General features: G+C 36.1%; 2 protein-coding genes across 2 annotated transcripts in view; both read left to right on the top strand.

The window, feature by feature from the left end:
* ITGB3 (integrin subunit beta 3) overlaps positions 1 to 5,411 on the top strand; it is a 64,529-nt gene extending 59,118 nt beyond the window's left edge. Inside the window, exon 14 of the mRNA XM_049114653.1 lies at positions 5,100 to 5,411. Within this exon, the coding sequence (XP_048970610.1) occupies positions 5,100 to 5,119 (20 nt within the window). The 3' untranslated portion in view covers positions 5,120 to 5,411. The remainder of the gene's footprint in view (positions 1 to 5,099) is intronic.
* A 356-nt stretch (positions 5,412 to 5,767) lies between these two features.
* EFCAB13 (EF-hand calcium binding domain 13) overlaps positions 5,768 to 23,418 on the top strand; it is a 75,819-nt gene continuing 58,168 nt past the window's right edge. The window contains 5 exon segments of the mRNA XM_049113766.1: positions 5,768 to 9,950; positions 16,874 to 16,919; positions 16,921 to 16,989; positions 19,445 to 19,572; positions 20,341 to 20,423. Coding sequence (XP_048969723.1) covers positions 9,721 to 9,950; positions 16,874 to 16,919; positions 16,921 to 16,989; positions 19,445 to 19,572; positions 20,341 to 20,423 — 556 coding nt within the window. The 5' untranslated portion in view covers positions 5,768 to 9,720.

The following is a 23,418-nucleotide window of genomic DNA, read 5'->3' on the forward strand; positions in this document are numbered from 1 at the left end:
GCTGAGGGAAGAGTGCAGCACGGTGCGAGAGAGCACGTGGAACCGTCACGGAGATGGAGGAAGGTTCCAGAAGGGGCAGTGAGGTGATTGGGCCCAACAGTAAAGGGGCGGAGGGGTGACGGGGTTGGGTCGGACAGTGCCTCGGGAATGGTGTTGGTTCTAGAAGGGTGGAGGGCATCCCTGCGCCTTCAGCATCCGCTGACACCTGTGTTAGAGCAGTTGTCGTCTGGTGGGTAGTTTCCCTTGTTTACGTGTCCGCTGACTTTCTCCCGGAGAAGTCGAAACAAGCAGGGCCTCTTGGAATGCTGCACAGCATTCCTTGCGTGAAGTGGAAGTTCACTCAGTATTTGTTAAAGGTGGCAATTAGGGGCGATGCAGGTGCCCTGAAGAGGTGTCTGCAGGTGCTTTCACAGCCGTTTGCAGTCAGCGCAGCAAGGGAAGGGTGAGTGAGGGGGGGGGGGGGCGGGTTGTGAGGGAAGCCGGATGGAAGACTGGGAAGAGCGGAAAATACTGTGGTGGAGGGATGTCACCCTTCCCCCCTGGGAAGGAAGCAGTTGGGTATGTGGAGGTGGTGGTAACTCCCCAAGTGAGAAACTGCAGGGGTGAAAGCACAAGATAAACCACAGCGCACTAAAAACAAAATAAAGCTAGATTCTCCGTTTTTCTGCCTAGTGGTGCCTCTTGGTTTACTAAGAAGCCATGAATTTAGTGAAAGCTATCCCTGGAATTGGGAGTCAGGGACCAGAATTTTGCTATTTCGTGTATGCTGTGTGGGCAAATCACAATCTTTCTCTGTGTAAGTTTCCTTATATATAATTAGGGGATTAGACCAGAAAGATTTCTAAAATCATTCTAGTTCTGTTACGGCTCCTATGATTTCTTGTAACAATAGACAAGGAATCTCCCCAACTTTATTTATTTTAAAATTTATATATTTAAGTTCCAATATAGTTAACATATAGTGTTAGTTACAGGTATACAATATAGTGATTCAACAGTTCTATACATTACTCAGTGCTCATTACTATAATCCCCATCTTATGTCACCATTTGCCCCAGCCATCCTCCCCCTGGTAACCATTATTTTGTTCTCTATAGTTAAGAGTCTCTTTTTTGTTATGTCTCTTTTTTTTTTGCTGTGGTTCTTTGCTTTCTTTCTTTAATTCCACAGATGTGTGACATCATGTGGTATTTGTCTTTCTCTGAGTGACTTATTTACTTAGCATTATACTCTAGATCTGTCCATGTTGCAAATGGCAAGATTTCATTCTTTTTTTTTTTAATGCCTGAGCAATATTCAATTGTATATACATATACCTTTTTATCCATTTATCTATTGATGGACACTTGGGCCACTTCCATAATTTGCTATTGTAAATGATGCTACATAGGGGTGCATGTATCTTTTTCAATTAGTGTTTTTGTGTTCTTTGGCTAAATATCCAGTAGTGCAATACTGGATCATAGGGTACTTCTACTTTTAACTTTTTAAGGAATCTGCATACTGTTTCCCACAGTAGCTGCACCATATGTGTCCACACCAACAGTGCACAAGGATTCCTTTTTGTCCATATCCTTGCCAACACTTGTTTCTTGTGTTTTGAATTTAGCCATTCTGACAGATGTCAGCTATCTCATTGTGATTTTGATTTGCATTTCCCTTATGATTAGTGATGTTGAGCATCTTTTCATGTGTCTTTTGGCCATCTGTATGTCTTCCTCCCCTATATATATCTTATAATATGTCTATTAAGTTATAAAATATATACTTAAATTATAAAATACTGAAAATTTTATACTCTGCCAAGGATTGGAAAACCCTCCAGTAATAATGATAGCTTTATCTATATAAAGACTGAATCAGTTTGATACTTTAAAAAATACTTGTCATGTGTCAGAGGGTTTTGAATTTCTTTACTTCTTTTTTATAGTTTTTGATAAATCAGAGAGTGACGACCAAGATGTAAGGGAAAATGAGAAAGGACAGTGTGTATTTGGGAGTGTGGGGGGCAGAACACAAGTATAGATGGTGGTGGATGTCTTCTCTCTCACTCTCCTAGTACCACTGGGACAAGAGCAGGGAGGAGATGACTTCTTGATTCTCATATGTGCTTCCAGACTTTTTTTCATCCCATTTGCAAAATGCTCAGTTTTGCATCTCACATTATCGGATTATCCTACCCACTATCATTCCCTATTACTTCAGTCAAATTTCAGCCCCTGGCTTTCTGCTGCTCTAACTCTACCTCTGTTGTAATGCTTGTGACTTTAGCATTCATACAGATGATCCTTCCTGTGCTCTGTTCTCTCAGTTCCTGTCCTCCTACAATCATTTAATCTGTCCTCAGTCACTTGTTCCCTATTTCTTATTCTCAATCTTGTATTACCAATAATTCCAACTCTGTTATCTTAATACAGTAGTCCTTTACCTCTTATTCTCGTTAGCACCCCCTTATTTCAATTTCCATGGTTTCACTTACCTGTGGTCAACTATGGTTCAGGAGATGATCTTCCTGACCTATATCAGAAGATCAGTAGTAGCATAACGCTATGTTACAATGCTTACCTCATTCACCTCACTTCATCTCATCACATATGCCTTTAATCATCTCACATTATCACAAGAAGGATAAGTACAGTACAATAAGATATTTTAGAGAGACCACATTCACATAACTTTTTTACAATATATTGTAATCTATTTTATTATTACTTATTGTCAATCTCTTACTGTGCCTAATTTATAAACTAAACTTTATCATAGGGATGTGTGTAGAGGTAAAACAATATATACTGGATTTGCCACTCTGTAGTTTCAGGCTTCCACTGGGGGGGTCTCAGGGTGGATCCCCCAAGGATAAGGGAGGGGAGAGTACTGTATGTTCCACTCTCCCTCCATCACAGTCCTATCTTCAGGCTCACTCTGGGCTCTAATAATCCTTGGATCCCACCAGGATCTTCAGTCTATCTTTTTTGGGTTTTTATTTTGAATGTCATTCACCCTCTCTTGTACTTATTTCCCATCCACCTACTCAGTTTGTTTCATGGTCAATAATTAAAACCACTCCTTTGGGGGTGCCTGGGTGGCTCAGTCGGTGAAGCATTGGCTTTTGGCTAAAGTCATGATCCCAGGGTCCTGGGATCGAGCCCTGAGTCAGGCCCTTTGCTCAGTGGGGAGTCTGCTTCTCCCTCTGCCTCCCCCCCTGCTTGTGCTCTCTTTCTCCCAAATAAATAAAATCTTAAAAAAAAATCCACTCCTTTGTATTCCCCGGTTCCCTTTCACATTTTCCGTTCGTTTTACTTTCTTGGCTAAATTGTAATCCTAGATTAAATCTAGATCTCTGCTTCAGTGCCAGAATTTCTGAATTGAACATAGCAAGAGAAAAAAAAAACACAACTATACTTACTGGTTTTACTTTAAATTCATGTAAATTCATGATCACTTCCTCAAGGGGCCCTGATGCTGCTCAGCAACTATATCAGGTACCCATGGGCTATTAGTTTTTCCATTTTCCTAGAGGACTGTTTTGTAACAGTATCTCTGTCCTCAAACCTCTAGTATGTCTTCTCATATCCTTATTCTTAGTTGATTATGTTGCTTCCTTTTCTACTAAGAAAACTAAAGCACTTAGGGATGCCTTGCTGGCTCAGTTGATATAACATGTGACTCTTGATCGCAGGGTCTTGAGTACAAGACCCATGTTGGGTGTAGAGCCTATTTAAATTAAAAAAAAATTAAAAAATATATATGTATTAGAAAACTAATCAGAGGATTTCCACAAGCTTCCACAACCACATCTACTCTTTATGTAATTAAGAAATTAGCATGCTACCCGAATGGCTTCTCTTAGGATTATTGGTGTCCTCCATGTTGGAAAACCTAATCAGTCATTTAGTACTCATCTTACTTGACCTAATGGCAGCACTTGTCCCAGTCGATTACCCATTCTTCTTTTTTTTTTTTTAATAAAGATTTTATTCATTTATTCATGAGAGACACACACACACAGAGAGAGAGAGAGAGAGAGAGAGAGGGGCGGAGACACAGGCAGAAGGAGAAGCTGGCTCCATGCAGGGAGCCCGATGCGGGACTCGATCCCGGGACTCCAGGATCAGGCCTTGGGCTGAAGGCGGCGCTAAACCGCTGAGCCACCCGGGCTGCCCTCATTCTTCTTTTGAAGTACTTTTTCTCACTTGGGTTTTAGGAATCTAGACTCACCTGATTTTCCTCCTTTTACAACTATAGTGATTGTTTCAGAAAGGACTTTACATCATGTTATCTCTAAGCTCAAAACACTCCAGTGGGTTCCCATCTCAGCACACAAGCTAGGGGCCCTCTATATCCGCTTGCCTCCCTTGACTCCTCTGCTCCCCTTGTCTCCTTTCCCTTTGCCTTCTCTGCTTTAGCTTTTTGGGCCTTCCCACTCTTGCTTGAACAATGAAGCTCCTTCTTACTTCTGAGCCTTTGTACTTGGTTTTCTCTGGCTGACATGCTTTCTCCTAAGATATTCATTGGCTTTCCACTTTAATTCCTTCAGGTCTGTACTCAAAAGTCTCCCTTTCAGTAGAATCTTCCTTGGCTCCCCTGTCTATTCCCTGCATCTTTTCCCCAACACCATACTTCATATTCTTCTCCCCTACTTTACATTTTTTTTAGTATTTATCACAGAAAACATACTACATGTTTTACCTACTTATCTAGGTCTACATCTCTCTTCTGAGATGGATTCATTTTATTTTTGATGTGTTTTGAATTCCAAGAATGTTGGACATACCCCATTCAACAGTAATTAGTATAACATACCCCATTCAACAGTAATTAGTATAACATTTCAGAAATAAATGATTTTAAAGTACTATCTCTAATAGAATATTCATATTTGCAGTTAAACTTGACAGTATGAAAATGACACTGATAATTATAACTAACAATATGATATAACTAGCAATGTAATAAATAGCACATCCAATGTGACTCAGATATGAGTACAAAAACATTGTGAAAATGTGGGGAATTTCTAAAATTGGTTGGTATGTGATGTGGAAGTCTGGTTTAAAACAGGCTTTTTTTGCAGTAGTTTTTTTTTTTTTTTTGACAGGCAGTATTATAGGGTGCTGAAGACCATGAGCGCTTGAGTTAGGCTGCTGAAGTTCAAATTCTGAGTCCACTATTTGTTGGCTATGTAATCTTGTGGAACTTGATCTAAATCTTTATTTTCCTCATCTGTAAAATAAAGGTAATGATAATTCTTTAAAAGATGTTTGTGAGGAATAAATGAAATAATTTATGTCAAAGTGTTTATTATAACGTCTGGTACACGGTAAGCATTTAATAACATCAATGATTGCTGCCATGTTAGTAGTTCTGCTTCTCTGGGTTTATTTGAATAAATAAATATAACTGGATTTTTCTGCTTTTTATGTCATTTGAGTTTGGATTTCTCTACTTCTTATACTAAAAGGTAAAGTTAAGGGACTAGATGATCTCCTGTGAATTACAATCTACTAACTGCTTTTTTCCCCCCAGCTTTCACACACATATCTGGGTTGGGGAATACCTATTTGGTTTATGCTGTGTTACAAGGATAACCTTAGGTAGGTAAATATAAGTAAGTCTCTTAAACAGTCATATGATTTTTTTCTTTTTTCTTTTTTTTGGACAGGAAATCCTTTTGTGCTATTGCTCATTCATACTTGTTCATCAAGGCTTTTGAGTCCCAAAGGGCAAAATTTACCTCTAAACTGAAAAATGGAAGCTAAGGTACTTTTATTCTGCCAGATATTTCCTCAAAGCAGTTTCTAAAGACTCCTTCCTCTTCTTTTTTAAAAAAATTAGTTTACACTAAGAATTAGTTTACATTAGCTCATATCCATAATCAGTAAGCAGATTCATAGAGCAATATAGTTACAAGATCTTGCTTAACAACTAAGGTGACTTTTGAGGTCTTTTTATGGGTATATACTGAAATATCTCATCCCAGCAACCTGTGTAGTATCAAGAGATCTGTGGTATATGATGAAATTTATTTTGGGGGGGATACGAACTGGGATAATTTTTCAGGAGAATAAAGGATTTAAACCTACATGAGAGATTGTAGATTTCATAGTTGATGATGTGGAAATCTAGCTAGAAAGTAATATGTAAGATTCAGGGAATGTTCTTATCCATTGGCTAGTATTGTGTCAAACAAAAACAAACCTGGACTTAGTAAGGAGAGACTTTATTAAAAAAGATTATTGCGAGGGAGAAAATGGACTATTTATTGAAATAGCAGGACAGGGGCTATTGTAATAGGGAGAAGGCTGTGACCAGAAGATCTGCAAGCATCTCAAGGGCTAGGCAGAAGGGCTATCTATCTATCTATCTATCTATCTATCTATCTATCTATCTATCTATCTATCTATCATCTATCTTATCTATCTATCTATCTATCTATCTATCTATCATCTATCTATCTATTATATACAGAAGTCAACAATGGCATGAGCAGATAAATAGATCAGAGAGTGTTTTAGGGTCCTGGAAGAAGGAGAGAAGCTTAACCAAAGCTTGGTGAATAAGCATTTTGTTCTGATTGATCAGTGAGGTTAAAACAGTTTGGCTAATCATTCATGAAACAAAGAAAGGGAATTTTGATCTTGTTATAAGTAAACAAGGAGGGCATCTGTGAGTTTTATCTAAAGTATATGGGGGGTGGTTCTTTGCAGCAAGCCCTGTTCCAGAATACAAAAGGGTGAGGGGGATTCCTTTAATCTTTATTGTTTTCTGGAAGCACGGGGCTCAGGTAAAACTCAATATTGTCAACTGAGAGTTCTAACCCTTCAAATTTATGCTTTTAATGGATTTGGTGCCACCAGGTAAGATGTATCTATAGTATAATCCAAAAAAACCCACACCAATTTCAAGGCTTTTTGCTAAGTGCTTTGATGTGTGATATATATATTAACATGTTCCATATTCTTATACTTAATACTTTGTTGATTGTGCCCTCATAAACTGATGTTGAAGGTGAATTCTTAAAAATTAAAATAAATTAATGATATTAATATAGCATACCAGTTTGTCTTACTTTAGCTATATAATTTATACTTCATACATCTCTAACCATGGAGTTTCAGAGATTGTTTCCTGTTCTGTATCCTAAAGTGTCTGTCCACTATTTAACTGCTTCTGTTCATCTGGTATTTGATAAACAGGTTTTTGTGCCTCTCTATATTTTTAGATCTTCCTCTTATCTTCCTAGTTTCTATTTTGAGTCATTTTTCTCAATGTCTCTAAGAAATTTTTCATCATTCCTAATAAATATCTCATTAAGGCAGCAAATCAGATCGCTTTTTTGAAGCAAGTTGTTAAAGATGTGCCTCTGTTGTAAGACAAATGTATGCAGATCCTAAAAGTCCTTAAATTCGTTCCCTTAATTTCCATTGTATGCAGAAATAGAGGTTCTCTAAACTCCCTTAGTGATCTGCTTTATAAATTGTGTAATTGTGTAATTTGTTCAGGGATTAAAAATTAATATACCTTTGATCAACTAGATGCATTCCAGTTGCTTTAAGCAAACAGCCTAATTTCGAAAGAATATATTTCTAACTTCATTCCTCTTTTTCTAAACATGTTCATTGCTCCTAGGCTTTAGTTCCTTTTTGTTGTGTGTGTGTGTGTCTATTTAGAAGTAATATAGCTGCTGCTTTTTTTCTTTCAAAGAGAAACTTTATATTTTAGAGCAGTTTTAGAGTCACAGCAAAATTACATTCCCTGCCCCTATACCTGTGTAGCCTCCTTCACTATCAACACCCTGCACCACAGTGGTACATTTGTTACTATCAATGAACCTACACTGGCATATCACTGTAACCCAAAGTCCATAGTTTACATTGGGATTGACTCAGTGTTGTACATACTATGAATTTGGACAAATGCATAGTGACATGTTGCCCTTATTATATAGAATAGTTGCACTGCCCTGCATATCTTCTGTGCTCTGCTTATTCATCTCACCCCTCTCCCCTGCCCAATCACCACAGTCAACCACTGATCTTCTTAGTCTCCATGGTTTTGCCTTTTCAGAATGTCATATAGTTGGAATCATATGACAGCTTTTGCAAAAGAGCTTCTTTCACTTAGTAATATGCATTTAAGACAACTCCACGTCTTTTAATGTCTCAATACCTCATGTCTTTTAAAAAATATTTTATTTATTCATGAGAGACAGAGAGAGAGAGAGAGAGAGAGAGAGATGCAGAGATATAGGCAGAGGGAGAAGCAGGCTCCCCTGGGGACCCCAGTGTGGGGCTCAACCCCAGGACCCCCGGATCATGACCTGAGTTGAAGGCAGATGCTCAACCCCTAAGCCACCCAGGCATCCCTCAATAGCCCATTTCTTTTTAGTGCCAAGTAGTGTTCCATTTTCTGGATATACCACACTTCATTTATCCATTCATCTACTGAAGGACATTTTTTTCCAAGTTTTGGCAACTATTAATAAAGCTGCTGTTAACATCAATGTGCAGGTTTTTGTGTGCATATAGGTTTTCAACTCCTTTAGGTAAATACCAATAAGTGCAATTGTTGCAACATATGGTAAGAGTATGTTTAGTTTTGTGAGAGACTACCAAACTGTCTAAGTGGCCATGCCATTTTGCACTTCCACCAGCAATGGATGAGAGTTCCTCTTGATCCACATCCTTGCCAGCATTTGGTTTTGTCAGTATTTTGGATTTGGGCTATTCTAATAGATGTGTAGCGGTATCTTGATGTTTTAATTTGCAATTTCCTAATGACCTGAGCAATCTTTTCATGTGCTTCTTTGCTGTCTGTACATCTTCTTTGGTAAGGTGTCTATTAAGATATTTTGCCCAATGAGGGGGGCACTTGGCGGGATGAGCACTGGGTGTTATGTTATATGTTGGCAAATTGAACTCCAATAAAAAAAAAAAAGATCTTTTGCCTATTTTTTTTTTTTTGAGAGAGAACATGCACACGTGGGGGAGGGGCAGAGGGAGACACAGAGAGAGAATCCCAAGCTGGCTCCATGCTGGGCACAGAGCCCTTTGTGGGGCTCAACCTCACAACCCCAAGTTCATGACCTGAGCTGAAACCAAGAGTCGGGCACTTAACTGATTGAACCACCCAGACACCTTGATCTTTTGCCGTTTTTTAAAAAAGATTTTATTTATTCCTGAGAGATGCAGAGAGAGACATAGGTAGAGGGAGAATCAGACTCCTCGCAGGGAGCCTGATGTGGGACTCAATCCCGGGACCTGGGATCACGCCCACTGAGCCCACCCAAGTGTCCCTCTTTTGCCCATTTTTAAGTTGGGCTGTGTTTTTTCTTATTATTAAGAATTGTATATTTTTTGAATATACAAAAAAATTCAGCCCCTTATCAGATATGACTTTTGTAAATATTTACTCTCTGTGGCTCATCCTCTCATCCTCTTGAGAGTGTCTTTCACAGAACAGTTTTTAGTGTAATGAAATAAGCTTAAGATGCCTTAAGAACCAGATTCAACAGCTGTTAGATACGTTCATGAATATTGGGCATTTTATAGCTGCATAATGCACTGAAGATAGTTGGTGGTGTTTAGAATATGTACCTAATCTGTACCAATGCACTAATAATTAAATCCTTCGATAAAATTCTGTTTGGTAGCATCATTTTAGAGAAAATGCTGATCAACAATGAATGATTTGACCTAGAATGTCAAAATTTAATTTATATGTGCAAAGAGAACATAGTTGACTCTGCCTCTTGGTTGCTTCACAGGCAGAAAAACAATATGAATTTATCAGATCATGGCTGTAATTCTTTTGTAACCAACTTGACATCAAGACATATGAACAACAAGAAAGACATCAAGTTTTCTAAAACAACACAGAAGAGAATTTCACATGAAAATAGGGGTTTGAGACTAGAATCCAAAAAAATATAAGTCAAACTTTGAACTTAGTTGAATTATACTTCCGCAAGTTTGAGAAAACCAAAAATGTAGCTCATAAGTTCTCATAATGTACTAAATATAGAGGATCATGCTTTTTTGTGGCCATTTCTTCGGAGTGTAGTTTTGATTTCTAGATAGCCATTCTTTCCATTTTTTTCTCACTTCTCTCACAACCAAATAGAAGCCTATAAACCATCATAGACTTCTAGTTATAGGAGGGCAATTATCCATATGTCAGTAAGCTTGTCTTTTTTTGACAAAATAATAAATTTAAGTGTACAATGTGATGACAAATATATGTTTACATAGTGAAATGATTACCATCTTTTACTCATTTCACATATTTATCTTATTTACTTTTGGTGAGAACACTGAAGTTCTACTCTCTTAGTAAATTTCAATTTTACAATACAGTATTATCAACTATAGTCATCATGTTCCATATTAGACTCACAGACCTTATTATTTATCTTTTAACTGAAGGTCTGTACCCTTTTATTAGCCTCTCCCTATGCTTATTTCCCCTGCCTGCAGCCCCTGGAAATCACCATTCTATTCTCTGTTTCTATGAATTTGGCTTTCTTTAGATTCCACATATAAGTGAGATCATCCAGTATTTGCCTTTGTCTATTTGACTTATTTTATTTCACATAGTGCTCTCACGGTACATCCATGTTGTCACAAATGGCAGGATTTCATTCTTTCTTGTGACTAAATAGTATTCCTGTGTGTGTGTGTGTGTGTGTGTGTGTGTGTGTGTGTGTGTGTGAGAGAGAGAGAGAGAGAGAGAGAGAGACAGATTGAGATCACATCCTTAACCATTTATCTGTTGATAGACATTTAGATTGTTTCCATATCTTGGCTATTATAATGCTGCAGTGAACACAGAAGTGAAGATATTTCTTTGAGATCCTGTTTTCATTGCCTTTGAATATATATACCCAGAAGTGGAATTGCTGGATCATATGGTAGTTACATTTTAATTTTTTGAGGAAACTCCAAAGTTTTCCGTAGTTGCTACACCAATTTATGTTCCCACCAGCAGTGCACAAGAACTTCCTTTTCTCCACATTCTTGCCAATACTCGTTTCTTCTTGAAAATAGCCATTCTAACAGCTGTGAGGTGATATCTCATTGTGGTTTTGATTTGCATTTCCTTGATGATGAGGGATGTTGAGCACCTTTTTCATGTATCTGTTGGCCATTTGTATATCTTTTTTGGAAAAGTGTCTATTCAAGTCCTTTTTAAATTGGATTTTTTTTAAATAAAGATTTTATTTATTCATGAGAGACACAGAGACAGAGGCAGAGACATAGGCAGAAGGAGAAATAAGCACCCTGCAAGGAGCCTGATGTGGGACTCGATCCCAGGACTCTTGGATCACACCCTGAGCCAAAAAGCAGACTCTCAACCATGGAGCCAGCGCCCCAGTTGGATTATTTGTTTATTTCCTATTAAGTTGCATGAGTTCCTTGTATACTTTGACTATCAATTTGTCAGATATATGGTTTTGCAAATATTTTCTCCCATTCCGTAGTTTATGTTTTCATTTTGCTGATGGTTTCCTTTGCTGTGCAGAAACTTTTCAGTTTGATGTAGTCCCACTTGTTCATTTTTGCTTTTGTTGACTTTGCTTTTGGTATCAAATCTGAAAAGTTACTGTCAACACCAATGTCAAAGAGCTTATTGCTTATGTTCTAGAAGTGTTACTCTTTTTTTCTTAAGATTGCTTTGGCTCTTTGAGGTCTTCTGTGGTTCTATACAAAGTTTAGGAATATTTGTTCTATTTCTGTGAAAAATGCCACTGGAATTTGGATAGGAATTGCATTGTATCCATAGATCACTTTGGATAGTACGGTATTTAAACAATATTAATTCTTCTAATCCACAAATAAAGAATGTCTGGCCATTTATCTTCAGTTTTTTTAAAAAATTAATGTTTTATGGTTTTCAGAGTTAAAACTGAAAACTCCTTGGTTAAATCTACTCCTAATTGTTTTATTTTTTTAGCTTTTATTTATTTATTTGAAAAAGAGAGAGAATATGAGCACAAGTAGTGGGCAGAGGCAGAGGAAGAAAGGGAGAGAGAAGCAGACTTCCTGCTGAGCAGGAAGCCTGATGTGGGGCTTGATCTCAGGACCCTGAGATCATGACCTGAGCCAAAGGAAGATGCTTAACTGACTGAGCCACCCAGGCACCCCTGTATTTTATTTTTTGATGCTATTGTAAATAGGATTGTTTTCTTAATTTCTCTTTCTGATGGTTGGTTGGTTGTTAGTTTGTAGAAATTTCTGCAACTGATTTTTGTATATTGATTTTGTATCCTGCAACTTTACTGAATTTATTTATTAGTTCTACAGTTTTTTGGTAGACTCTTTAGGGTTTTCTATATTGTGTAAAAGATCATGCCATCTGGAAACAGTTTAACTTCTTTCTTTCCAACTTGAATGCCGTATATTTCTTTTTCTTGCCTAAGTGATCTGGCTAGGATTTCTAGTACTATGTTGAACAAAAGTGGTGAGAGTGGACACCCTTCTCTTATTTCCTGATTGTAGAGGGAAAGCTTTCGGTTTTTGACTATTTAGTATGATGTTAGCTCTGGGCTTATCATATATGGCCTTTATTATATTGATGTATGTTCCTTCTTCCTCCTCTTGGAGGCAGCATATATTTGGGTCTTTTTTTTCTTTTAATCTGTTCAGTCACTCTGTGTCTTTTGTTTGGAGAATTTAGTCCATTTACATTGAAGGTAATTATTGATAGATATGGACTTATTGCCATTTTGTTGACTATTTTCTGGGTTTGTTTGTTCTTTCTTCCTCTTGCTTTCTCCCTTTGTCATGTGATGATTTTTTTTTTTTGTAGTGATATGCTTAATTTTTTTTTTTTATTTTTAAGAAATCTCTACACCCACCCAATGTGGGGCTTGCACTTACAACCCTGAGATCAAAAGTCGTTTACTCTGCCAACTGAGCCAGCCAGGTGCCCTTCTAATGATATTCTTTGATTCCTTTCTTTTTATCTTTTGAGTATTTACTGTATGTTTTTTTGTCTGTGTGATTACCATAAGGCTTATATAAAACACCTTATAGCTATAAGTCTATTTTAAGTGATATCAACGTAACTTCAAAGGTATATAAAAGTTCAACATGTTTATACCTCCTCATTTTGGATATCAAAATTTACATTTTTTTTTTTTATGAGAGTCACACACAGAGAGAGAGAGAGGCAGAGACACAGGCAGAGGGAGAAGCAGGCTCCATGCACCGGGAGCCCGACGTGGGACTCGATCCCGGGTCTCCAGGATCGTGCCCTGGGCCAAAGGCAGGCGCCAAACCGCTGCACCACCCAGGGATCCCCCAAAATTTACATATTTTTATATTGTGTATCTATTGACAGATTATTGTGGCTATGGTTATTTTTAATACCTTGGCCTTTTAACCTTTATATGAGAGTTTTATGTCTTTTACCTACACCATTACAATGTTAGAGTATTTTGAATTTAAGTATATATTTACATCTACCAGTAAGATTTGTTTTCATGTTACTAATTAGTATTCTTTCATTTTGCTTGAAGAACTCCCTTTAACACTTCTTATAAGGCCAATCTAATGTGATGAACTCCTTTCACCTTTTTTTGTCTGTAAAACTCTTTGTCCTTCCATTCTGAAGGACAGCTTTACAGGATAAGGTATTTTGGTTGGCAGTTTTTCCCCCCCACAGCACTGTGAATTTATCATACCACTTTCTTCTGGCCTGCAGGTTTCTGCTGACAAATCTGCTGATAGTGTCATGGGGGTACTCACTAGTCCTTTGTGTTAGATGATGAAAGGCAAGATAGTTATTTCTAGAACACCACAATAAAACTTGTCACTCAGAAAAGAATGGGAGGTGGTAGAAGTGTTCCTTTATTTTCTTTTATTAGCATTGTATATAATAGGTTAATACCTGAGGGCACAATGCCCTAGAGGAATAGGATACAGAATAAATGTTTTTACTTATTCATTATTTATAGTAAGTCATCCAAATTCTATAAAATATTTGAAGCAACTCATAACTAAAATACACTTATACTTTAGGAAAATGAGAAAAGATTTAAAAAATCATGTAGTATTGTGGAAGTCATAATTATTTCAGAAATATGAAGATCCTTTCAATGGAGATATATGGAGAGAGGATGGGGGATGTAAAGTAGCAGTAGACCGTAGATTATGACTCATCTGTGTGTTATGAAATCAACTTAGGAGGTCACTACTGGTATTTTGTTTAAAAAGAAATTAGAATAATGTTGAAAACATTAGTCTTTTTTTCACATAATAAGTATTGTGAAATTATTTCAGTTCTTTGTCTCTTTGTATATGTGTACTATATCTTGTAGAAATGTATTTTGTATTCTGGGTCATAATCAAAATAGTTAAAGTCATTACCTTTGTGAGTGGAGAACTACAGAGGAGATGAATCATAGGGCAAATTCATGGGGGTGGGATAGTGGCGAAGGGCAATGTAAGGTCACTCTCAGGGTAGGAATTCAGGGGATTGAATATAAAGGGATAGAGAGTCAAAAGGGCAAGCTACCTGTAAAGGAAGGGGAGTGCTGTGTATGATAAAAATTACCTTTATATCACAATTTTGTTTAGAGCCAAGTTTATCTAAAGCTGTTATATATTCAATCCATTCATTGTCCTATGTATGACCTAAATAGCCCTTGGATAGCAAGGCTGCTAAAGAGTCTTTAGTTTTGCTTTGTAAGGATTAATAAATTATTTCTTGTAAAAGACTGAGTTATAGACCAATTGATGTGGGTTCTGGGTAGGAATGAGACTGTGGTTGTTTGCATAGTAATTCTCAAATTTGTCTGCACATTAGAATCTACCCCATCACTTTTTTTTTTTAAACCCATCCACCTATCCACCTCCTTTCTGGTAGCCATCAGTTTGTTCTCTGTAGTTAGGAGTCTGTTTCTAGGTTTTGTTCTTTTTTCCCCACTATAATTTTTTGTTTCACATATGAGTGTGAAATCATATGGTATTTGCCTTTTCTGACTGGTTTCACTGGCATAATACTCTATAACCACATTCATGTTGTTGCAAATGGCAAGATTTCATTATTTTTTATGGCTGAGTAATATTCTATTGCATATATATAATATATATATTATATATATATATATATTTATATTTATACCACATCTCCTTTACCCATTCATCAGTCAGTGGACATCTGGGCTCTTTCCATAATTTGGCTATTGTAGATAATGCCACTATAAACACCTGGCTATTTTTAAAAAATTACAAGTATCAGCCCGTTTCCCAAAATAACTAAGTCATACAGTTGGGAATGGGACACAGATGTTAGTATTTTCAAAGCTCCTAGGTGATTCCAGAGGGCAGACAAGTTTGAGTCTTGCCAAGCTCAGAATTATTCCTAGTCTACAGAGTCCCAGAAGCACAAAGTAATTTTAAGGTTGTCCTTGAGTTTTAGGTCTACCTTTGATTACTTGAAGCAAAGTGTTCAATTTCTAAGGGATTTTCTCTTTCAAATTTAATTCAGGCTTATTGTACTCATTTCATTGTTGTATAGTTTAATGGGATGTTTGCATGACAAAAGTTCTTGACAGTCCAATAAGAAGAAGGAAAAGAAGCAGAAACAAGAAAAAAAATCAAGTAATAAGGAAGCAGGATAATTACTGAAAAGCATTCCAGCTTCTAGTGCCCAGATTTTAGTCTGAATGATCATTTATTAAAGGGAACCATTTCTTTGGAAAAATAACTGATTGCAGGTCTGGGAAAGGAAATGTACAGATGAGCCTGGAGCATCTGGTGCTACAGAAATAAGGAAACTAACAAAGACTCCTACCAGGGATGCATCAACAGGACTCAAGAGCCTACTTGAAGAGGATCCCATCATACATGAAATAATTAGGGCATCAATAAGGATAATAATTACAAGGAAGTAAGATGAATTTAATGTGTGTAAATCCAGGTGTACAAAATGATACAAAATTATTTTGTCAAGTGAGCCAAATCATTGTTATGAAAAGTGGTAAATAAAGGGAAAGAATAATTATCCTGCCTTTCTGTATGAACTATACCACTGGGTAATCAAATAGTACCCAAGAGGAAGTTTCTCTTTATAAAAATATTCTAGTAATGAGTGAAGAAGGAATGATAGATTTATATATAAAGAGTTTATAGTCCCTGATGATTTGCTGAGTCTAGTTATTATGTATAAGTATAGCAGGTAATAACACAATTAGAGAACTACTTATGCATAACACGCCTCCCAATGGAAAGTACTAACATTTATATAGTGGTTTTGCCAAAAAACAAAAAAACGTTAATCCAATCAAGTCTTTACAATTCTACAACCATGGTGATATAATTAGCAAAATCCAGAGTGGAAAATATCTAAGACAAATCATCTGGGGATGATGATGATGATGATGATTATAAAAGACGTGGAAGAAGAACCTATAGATAAAAGATGATCTAAAAGACACATCAACAAACTGTAATGGGGACCCTACTGATTCCTGATGCAAAGTGTTAAAAAATTTTGACGTTTATGAAACATTGGAAATTTGAACACTGTTTGATAATATTAAGAAATTATTGTTAATTTTCTGAGAGTCATAATCATGTTTTAAATGTTTTTAAAAAGAAAAAACATCTTGTAGAAATTCATGTTTAAATCTTTACACATGAAATAATCCGATCTTGGAATTTGCTTCAAAGTAATAAGAAATGGGAGTAAGGATAGGGATATGGATGAAATAGGATTGCCCATTATTGAAGCTGGGTGATGGGTACATGGGAAAACCATCACATTACTCTGTTTACTTTTGTTTATGTTTGAAAATTTCTACAAATAAAAGATTTAAATAAGAAAAAAAGCAATTCAGGTATTATTTCAATTTTCTGTGCAATTTAGGTATGAAACGTCAATATTCTTCTGTGGTGAAGAAAAATCCTCTGATTTTTTCAGGAGAAAAAAAGGTCAGGAGAAAGAAAAATTTACAAGTACAATTGCATACTAAAAGAACTGAGGTAAATAATGATCTGAAAATATATATTTTACTTTTTAGTGTTGTTTTTAGCTTTCAAACATTCCATCACAATTTAGTCTTTTATTTCTTTTTAAAAATTTTATTTAAATTCAATTAATTATCATATAGTGTACTATTAGTTTCAGAGGTGGAGTTCAGTGAGTGATTCATCAGTCTTAAATAACACCCAGTGCTCATTACATCGAGTGCCCTCCTTAATGCCCATCACCCAGTTACCCCATCCCCTCACCCTTCTCCCCTCCAGCAGCCCTCAGTTTGTTTCCTATGATTTAGAGTTTCTTATGGTTTGTCTCCTTCTCTGGATTTGTCTTATTTTTCCCTCCCTTACCCTATGTTCCTGTTTTGTTTCCTGATTTCCACATGTGAGTGAGATCATATGATAATTTTCTTTAATTTACTTACTTTTCTTCACATAATATCCTTTAGTTCCATCTACATTGTTGTGAATGGCAAGATTTCATTTTTTTGTTAGCTGAGTAACATTCCATTGTGTATGTGTGTGTGTATCTATATATTCCCCTGCTCCTCCTCTCCCTTTTCCTCCTTTTCTTCCTCTTCTTTTTTTTTTAATATAACAAGCAACCCTTTCAGAAGAATATGACATTTCCCCCTTCTTTCTCTATTACACCTTTATTTGTATTACCGTGCCCTCTGTTAATACTTCTCCTGTTGTAACAATGGCTCTAGGGGTTCCTTGGCTGTGGCAACATAACTTCATTCTTGGCCACCATCTTGCTCTGTTTATGGTCTTCTCCCTTGTGTTTGTATCTCAGGTCTCCTTCTACTTCTATAAGCTGTCATTGAGATCTCATCTTGAGATCCTTGACTTTGTTCCATATGCAAAGATCTTTTATCCAAATAAAGTCATATTTACAGGTTCTGAGGATTAGGATATGGGCATATCTTTTGTGGGGCTGCCATTCAACCTACTATATTCAATATATGATGTATTTAGATACACTCTCTATTTTGTGTGGGCAATTTCTCCCAACTGTTTTCTAGATTTTCTTTTTCCAGCTGAATCTAATCTGCAGTTTAATCTATCTATTGAGTTTTAATTTTAGTGCTTATATTTTTTACTTACAGAAATTTTATTTGGTTCTTCTCATAATATCCCTCCTTTTGTGTTCTTTGCTCATGTTCCATAGTTGTTTCTAGATATCCGATAAACCTAATATAAAATCCTTGAGGGATCCAAATCTTCTGTTTATTGCTTTGTCTGATTCTCACTCATTAAGTTATATCTAAATCTGTGGGAATCTCATGATGAGTCTAGATTTAGAGTACCCTTTTACAAGAGAATTTGAATTCGCTTCTGCCCTGCACTTCAGAGGTGTTACAAACATGGGACCACTTTTTAAAAAAATATTTATTCATGAGAGACACACAGAGAGAGGTAGAGAGATATAGGCAGAGGGAGAAGCAGGCTGGAAGCAGGGAGCCTGTTGTGGGACTTGATCCCAAGACTTGGTATCACACCCACAGCCAAAGGCAGACATTCAACCACTGATCCACCCAGGCATCCCAAACATGGGATCACTTTAAATGAATTTTTTGGTTTCTCTTTTCCTATCCCATATATTTAGTGTAGATTTGAATTCTATGCTCATATGTGGCTAGACCTATAGTTAAAACTAATCAAGAGAAGTATTTTTCTTCTCTCCTTTTTTTTACAGCCTGGAGCTGAGACAAAGATAAATTTTACTTTGCATACTTCTTTTGGGAGATAAATTGTTTTGATTTGTTGTTGTATTTTTTTTTTCCCTAGGCTACTTTTGGTGGTAACATTGCCTTTTTAAACTTTTGCTCTATGTGAGATCTCAGGACCAATTCTTACTGATCTTCTATGGTCTTTTTGTAGGGTCTTCTTTCTACATCCTACATGGTCTTTAAAAGACAAGGCTCTAGATTCCATGTAAAATTGAAGATACCTAATATTACAGTTCTCATTTTCTAAAGTGATGCTTTCTATCTACTTGCCACTTTTGAATCATGTTTATACATACATGTTAAGTGGATCATTTTCTCAATCATAAGAATAAAGCATAGCTACCTGTGTTATTTGAATAACATTTTTGGTTCTTTACATTATTTTGCTCATATAGCCAAAGCCTATATATAGCCTAGAATCTGGTGGTCTTGTCTTCACTATAACATAGATTTTCCCTGCTTTGTAAAATCCATTATTATAAATTGACACAATATTAATTAGAAGATGATTTAGTTGCATACTTAGAAAAATGTGGCTTTGCAAAAAAAATTAGTTTATTTCAAATTTTAGTATATATAAACTAATTTCATTACAAAAAGCAATTTTGTATCAGTAAGGAACCTAGATATGATATGATGAGCCTATCTTTTGAGAGGTTTATTGTCCAATAATGCTGGTTTATTAATGTGATCTCAGCTACCAACATTCTTGTATTTGGCTCTAGTTTGCCTCTTCCTCAGTGAAGATGTCAAAGAAGATGACTAGGAAAGAAAACTGTTTATTCAAGTTGCCGAATCAGTACAGCATTCACAAGACTTTATCACCCCTTTGTACATCTTCCTCAGTTATTGGGTATTTAAATAATTGTATTTTTTTCCCTAATTGTTGCATTCAGATTTGAGGTTTTTCTTTTTGGAATCATCTATCCTTTCCACATAAAGTGTGCAAAATAGTTTGTGCAAACTAAAAGTATGCTCTTAGGAAGGTAGTGTAGAGCTGAGCCCAGTGTATACGGAAATGAAAGACTTAGAATTGAGTCCTAATTAACCTCATATGCTATCTTAGGCTCTTGTACAATTCACTTTATATCCCTGGGCCTGTCTCCACATCTGTACAAGAATCTTATACTAGATGGACTCTTGAGATTTCTTTTAACCCTAACCCTAAATCTATGATTTCAGTTATTTATATGTTATAGGATTAGATAAATCATCTTTTCAAAATGTTTTTACTGGCAGATTGTGGAATCTGGGATATTTGTTATTCAAAGATATTCTTGTTTTTCCTTATTATGATAACTTTCTGAAAATTTGCTGTGACTTGAATTAAGAGTAGTAAAAATTGGACCACAACCAAAGGATGGTGGATCATGGGCACGACATACTGACTAGGGTAAATTCTCCCTAGAACACCTAAAAGAAGCAAGGTGGGAATTCTGGGATGAAGAATGTGTGATTCACTATCACTTGGACAGTTCTTTAAGAAAGGTTTTTACGGAGTAAGAGACTGGAGAATCTCAAGCCATTACTAGGTTTGCTAATACTTTAGTGGAAAAATGGCATTGTGTATGGTTTTGATTTGTCTTTGTGCTGCTTTCTAATGTGGCTATTTCTTTGACAGGAAAAAGGAAATGATTTCTAGCCTCTACAAGATATTATATAATGAAGTACCTCAAGGACACTTATACTCACAAGAATTAAGTGGTAATAATAGGTTCTAGAATTTCTTGAATAAATTTCCTGATTGTGTGCTTTTTTAGGAATTGTTTCAGTGGTTAGTGTCTCTTTACTCCTAATGGCATATGATATCAACTAATATTACATGATATGACAAATGCTATAGCCTGTGAGCAAGCATAAGTAAACTAAGTATTCATGAATATCTTCTGTTGTATTGATGAGATAGGCAAAATATAACATATGTGCTTATTCTAGTTCAATTTTTTGGAAAAATGTCTGATATTATATCTAATGAATACATTAGTAAGCACTGGAGTCACTGATTTTACTGGGATTTAGTTCTTGGTATCTTAATATTAAGAATCATAGTACTCTTCACTTCTTGACACTGAGCTCTCCCATATCTTGGGCTTCTCCTCTATATTTAAGGGAATCATTTGGCATAGTTTTCCTCTTACCTTAACTCTGGTCATCATATTAGGCATTTTTAAAAAGTAATCTGTAGGGGAGCTTGTGTGGCTCAGTAGGTTAAGTGTCTGCCTTTGGTTCAGGCCATGATGGCATCAAGCCCCACAATGAGCCCTGCATCGGGTTCCCTGGTCCACAGGGAACCTGCTTCTCCCTCTTCCTCTCCCTGCCACTCCTCCTGCTTGTGCTCTCTCTCAAATAAATAAATAAATATTTTAAAAAATAAAAATAATCTCTATGCCCAACATGGGGCTCAAAATCATAACCCCAAGATCAGTAATTGCATGCTCTACTAACGAGCTAGCCAGATGCCCCTATATCCGGTATCTTTTATACCCCAGTTTTTTTGCAATATAATTAAGATGTAGCACTATATAAATTTAAGATGTGCAGCATAATGACTTGACTTGCATATACTATGAAGTGATTTCCACAATAAGCTTAATTAATATCCATCATTTCATGTAAATACAGGAAAAAAAGGAAAACATTTTTCCTGGTGAGGAAAACTCTTAGGATTGTAAACAATATCTATGGCCTTCTGTATTGTCTCATTGTCAATTTAAAATATATATTTATTTTAGAGGGGGGAGCAGTGTGAACAGGAGGAGGGAGGGTTAAAGAGAGAAGAGAGAGGCAGAGAGAGAATCTCAAGCAGACTCCCTGTTGAGTGTGGAGCCAATGAGGGGCTTGATCTCACAATCCTGAGATCATGACTTGAGCCAAAACCAAGAGTTTGACTCTTAACTTACTGGGCCACCCAGGGGCCCCAGGCCTATGTCAATTTTATACTCCGTTTTTCAAAGAAGCTTCTTGAAAGAGTTGTTTTCCTTAATTATTTATTTACTTTCCATCTCACTGAAACCTTATTTCCATTTCCAATATTCTATTAAAACTCCTATTATTAAAGTCATTATTATCAATATTTTAGTCTTTCTCTGGATTTACTGCTGTTATCTAGCACCTTTGTTTTTGAAAACTAAGTGTAGTATCCACTGAACTAAATTCAGTCCAGACATTTTTTGAGGATCTATCCTGAATTAGACATTGACACTAAAGAACAAAATATCTTGCCCTCTAGAAATTGACAGTTTAGTGAGAGATACTAACATGCAAACAGTCACAATATACCAAGAGCTTTGACTGAGATACATACCAAGTGATAGGTGAGCACAGAAGGATTCAACATTCCCAGGGAAAGTTATGGAAGCCTTTACCATGTGAATTTTGCATGATTTTTTTCACAGTTCGAGAGTTCTTTAGGAAACTTAAAGACTTGGAGGCCATTCACTTTAGACATACCTACATAAGTCATGAGATTGATTTTAAAGCAGAGAATTAGAATAGAAAGATTTATTCCTCTTTCTTCTTTTAGTGATTATTGTTTTTCCTTGAGAGAGGGTGTAGGGGAAATAAGATAATTATTATTTGCATTAACTAACTGCTTAGGTGTGTGTGTTTAGCACTTGAGAAGGCCCGTAAAATTTTCAGTAAAATTCAGAGTGGTAAGATTTATGTGAATGATCTACCAACAATCCATCACACCTTCAAGATTTTTATAAGTGATTTGGAAATGCAAAAGGCACTAAAGACTATTGATATTGATGGTAAGTTTTATGTTTGCATTATTAGTTTAAGGTCTGAAAACATAGATGTTAAGTTATATTTTGGTCAGGTTAATTACAAATCATAGGAAAGCTAAGCTTTATAATGCACTATAAAACTTTTTTGCACATTTATGATAATGATAATAAAAAATTGGGCTCAGGTACCTAATAGGATTGTTAATTAATAGATTGGATTATGACATACTTTCATCAGCATTTGGCATTTTTAGACTTTAATTTTTGCTAATTGTATGGGATAGGGATGACATAGGGAAAATTTCTTAAGGCAAAAATGTTAAGTATTAAAGAACAGATTAATATATTTAATTATATTAAAATTAAGACTTTAATTTATCAAAAGACACCTTGAAATAAAAAGATAAGTTACTAACTTTAAAATATCTGCAATTCACAGAATTGGCTAAGGATTAGTTTATAGAATGTGTAAAGAACTCATACAAATCAGTAAAAACAATGGACTAGAAAAGTGGGTAAGACACATGGACAAGTGTTTCACATAAAAGACAATGTGTATAGCCAATAATCATGTAAAAATATATTCTGTCATCATTAGTCAAGGAAATGCAAATCAAAATCCTAATAACTTCAATTAAAAACATCTAGAAAAGGAATTATTCTTTTGTAGTCAGTGTTCAGTACTTTAATCAAAGAAGTAGATAATAAAGAACTAATTACATTTACAGACCATTCCAAGCTTGTTAGGAGGAGAGACAAGTTTAGAATAAAAATGGTAGAGATAGGGATCTCTGGGTGGCGCAGCGATTTGGCGCCTGCCTTTGGCCCAGGGCGCGATCCTGGAGACCCAGGATCAAAGCCCACGTCGGGCTCCCGGTGCATGGAGCCTGCTTCTCCCTCTGCCTATGTCTCTGTCTCTCTCTGTCTCTCTCTCTCTCTCTCTCTCTCTCTCTGTGTGACTATCATAA

Source organism: Canis lupus, chromosome 9 (genome assembly GCF_003254725.2).
Source record: "Canis lupus dingo isolate Sandy chromosome 9, ASM325472v2, whole genome shotgun sequence".
NCBI lineage: Eukaryota > Metazoa > Chordata > Mammalia > Carnivora > Canidae > Canis > Canis lupus.